Below are 3,072 nucleotides of genomic sequence, written 5' to 3' on the forward strand. Positions count from 1 at the left end.
TTATACATTTATTTAAAGAAATGCAAATTTTAATAAATATTAAGAATTTGTTTCTTAAAAATTTTGTTACAATAACTTCGTGTGCAAGTTCGAGTAAATTGATGGTAAATTAAGGGAAATAGGATATTATGTCGGTATGGCAGCAAATGTTGGTATTTACCAGAATTTCGAGTAGGATAAATTATTTGCGAAATCTGACAAACTTACCAACACCGCGTTATCAAATCTCAGAATGGTTACAGGCTCCTCGGGGAGGTATGCAGATCTGAGGTCAATTATTGCTTAGTCTGATGAAGTGATAAATAATAATTCAGTCAAAACGCAAAGAGGGGTTTTGAAGAAACCTCGCAGTTAATACAACATAATAATAATAAATTACATAAAAATTAGGTAAATTAGATGTGACCATTATAAAAGTTTTATAAGGTGTTAAATAAATAAATTTAAAAACTTTTAACTAAAAATAATAAATAAGTTCAATAAATATATATTTACATAAGTGCATTGCAATTTACTCCAACTCGCACACGGACTAAAATTTTATAAATACATTACAATAAGTCCGAACATCGAAAAGAAATTTGCAAACACATCACGAGGCATCTTTTCATTTGTACTGTAGATTTGACACATCACTGAAAAAAAAAGTTAGAACAGAAAACAAATAAGAAGTTTGTGTGATTAGATTGATAAACATCAACTGAAATATATAAAAAGTGAAATGACTGATTAAAGTGTGAATTTGTCTTAAAATATTGAGCAATAATTATTAAATAAATAATTGCAAGTCATAACATGCACTAATTTTTATATTGCGCAGGTCTAGCGTAAGTAAGAGAATTCAAATTCCGACACATCATTGAAAATGTAAAGCTCTTCAAAATATGTACGTGAGGATTTCTTTAGGATTAGACTGAAAAGTGGGTAATGAAGGTTACAAAACAGTTTTTCTATTCTTTTGCAGACTTAATATTGGTAAAACGTATACTGAGTAATTTGTCTGCATAGCGCAGCAGCAGTAAGTTCGTAAATAACAGAGCACCTTTTATTCTAAAATCAATTCCTTTTACAGTTAGTTTTCATAGGACCTTCATCACAGTTGGAAGCCAAAAAAGCACACGAAGTTTTGTTAAATAATTTCAATTCAAATTGGAAGTTTTAGGAAGTGGTAAACTTCATAGCAAACATTTTTTAAAATAAACGAAACCACAAAACTCAGTACCAAATTAATTGCGTGTTAAAACTTAGTTTTTTGCAATAATTTTTGCTATTTTTCAAACGTGTCACAACACAAAAGCTGCTTTTATTTTATTTTTTATTTTAAAATCTTAACTGAATTTTTCACATTCTAAAACGTATATTGATTTTTCTGATTTATTCGATTTTTCTATTTGTGCATTTCTTACTTTTACTTAAAATTTCATCATTTTTTTTCCTGCAATTATAAAATAAAAGCATCTCGTATTTCAGTGAAGTGTTAAGTTTTTGAAAAAAAAATATCAAAACGAAAATTCTAAAAGAATTCGAATTCTGCAAAGCAATTTTCTACAAAATCAACCAAATAACGAAAAACACGAGTGAAGCAATTCTGTGCTGCACGCGATTTAAAAAAAATCACTAACCCCTTTTTTCTGTATCGTCGCAGTTGTCCCCAGTACTCTTTCAATTCGAATATCTGTACAGAAACACGTTGAACGTTGAACATTGCCTTCCTCTTAGAGTTTGTGTCTGCAAAATCTTTTACGCACGTACACTGACATACAAACATATTCATTGATTCAAAAACTTGTGCGAAATAGACAAAAACGCTAAAATACAAAAGCACAGCAAAAGTAGCAACAATTTGATTAAAGACAGCAGTTAGAGAAAAAAAACTAACAACTTTCAAATCAAATAATCAAACGGACATGTTCTCCGGTTTAACAAATCAGTTTACCTCATTAGTTGGCGCCGTTAAAGGTGGCCAAACTGATGAGGATGCGTCAGCACCAACACAGGATGCAAGCGCTGCTGATGCGACAGTTACTGCCGGTGGTGCTACACTAGAACAGGATGCTAATGCTGCAGCCGGTGGTGAACATGCTGAGGGCGAGGAAGGCGCAAAAAGGTAAGTTTAAGTTATATTCTAATTCAATTTATTGTGCAGTATTGTAAGAATTGTTTGTATAGGATCTGTATAACTGTAACTATTCCATAAGTCTAGCATTAAAACTGTTATCAGACTTTTGAAAACGTTAGTTAGATGTATAGAGAGAGAACTTGTTCACAGTAATATTTAGTATCTTTGTACCTGATCTGATTTAGTACTGTTATTATAATTAACAGTGGTATGTAAACCGCGACTTATTAGATTCATTGTGCGATCCATGAAGAAAGGTTATATCTACAAAGTAAGGCTATTGATAAACCTATTGATCTATTCACATCCTAACCAATGTATTCGTCGTTTAAATCCTTTCATGTTATCTATCTGTTTTCCCGATTCTAGCCGGTTACAATAATAACATAAACCTCTTGGTTCAAGAATTTTGTACTCGGGTGAAAGAAATCCAAGGCAGAAAGGTACTATGTAGGTCAAGCAAAGATAAGATAGCCAAATATTATCCTCAATATTTCACAGATCTGCAGGACCATTTACGAAATGTCTTATTAGAAGTGTGCTGAATGAAGAAACCATTTAGAGTATATCTTTCTCGACATCTGCAATATTTTATCTTATCATAAACTATCTTTCTTATATCTTGATCATAGTAACGAAATTGCATTAGTTTGATTTTTTATCTTATCATTATCTTGTAATTTTTATAATTATTATTTTGTTATTATAATTATCCAAGAGTATAGTGTTACTGCTACTAGTACTTTCAAATCTCTTAGATATTTGTTATATGTCACAAATTTATTGTCTTTATTATTTATTATTATTATATTATCTTATTTTAATTTTAATTATTATTTTGTATTAAATTGTAATTAATATTTTCCAAGATTCGAATACTTTTGCTGTTGCTGTACTTTCTAGTTCCTTAAATATATAATTTTGGTATACACATAAATACTATATAGCTGCTA

At 30.1% G+C, this 3,072-nt stretch overlaps 1 protein-coding gene across 7 annotated transcripts; it reads left to right on the plus strand.

The window, feature by feature from the left end:
- The first annotated feature begins 798 nt into the window (after positions 1-798).
- LOC119681295 (synapse-associated protein of 47 kDa-like) lies at positions 799-2,132 on the plus strand. 7 transcript variants are annotated; one of them, XR_005252512.1, is made up of 4 exons: positions 804-886; positions 965-1,018; positions 1,073-1,168; positions 1,471-2,132. XR_005252512.1 is itself a non-coding variant. In XM_038094443.1 (3 exons), exon 3 carries the CDS (start codon positions 1,908-1,910, stop codon positions 2,109-2,111), a length of 204 nt encoding a protein of 67 aa, XP_037950371.1. In that variant the 5' UTR covers positions 829-886; positions 965-1,168; positions 1,471-1,907; the 3' UTR covers positions 2,112-2,129. The 7 variants fall into 7 exon arrangements, 6 of the variants coding, with proteins under 6 accessions (XP_037950374.1, XP_037950376.1, XP_037950371.1 ...); XM_038094443.1 differs by having other exon boundaries at positions 829-886; positions 965-1,168; positions 1,471-2,129; XM_038094445.1 differs by lacking the exon at positions 804-886 and having other exon boundaries at positions 928-1,018; positions 1,471-2,129.
- The last annotated feature ends 940 nt before the right edge of the window (positions 2,133-3,072 follow it).

This window comes from Teleopsis dalmanni, chromosome 2 (assembly GCF_002237135.1).
Source record: "Teleopsis dalmanni isolate 2A chromosome 2, ASM223713v2, whole genome shotgun sequence".
Classification (NCBI taxonomy): Eukaryota; Metazoa; Arthropoda; class Insecta; order Diptera; family Diopsidae; genus Teleopsis; species Teleopsis dalmanni.

Coding starts and splice junctions, on each gene's coding strand:
- LOC119681295 (XM_038094446.1), top strand. CDS start 1,908: ATGTTCTCCGGTTTAACAAATCAGTTTACCTCATTAGTTGGCGCCGTT.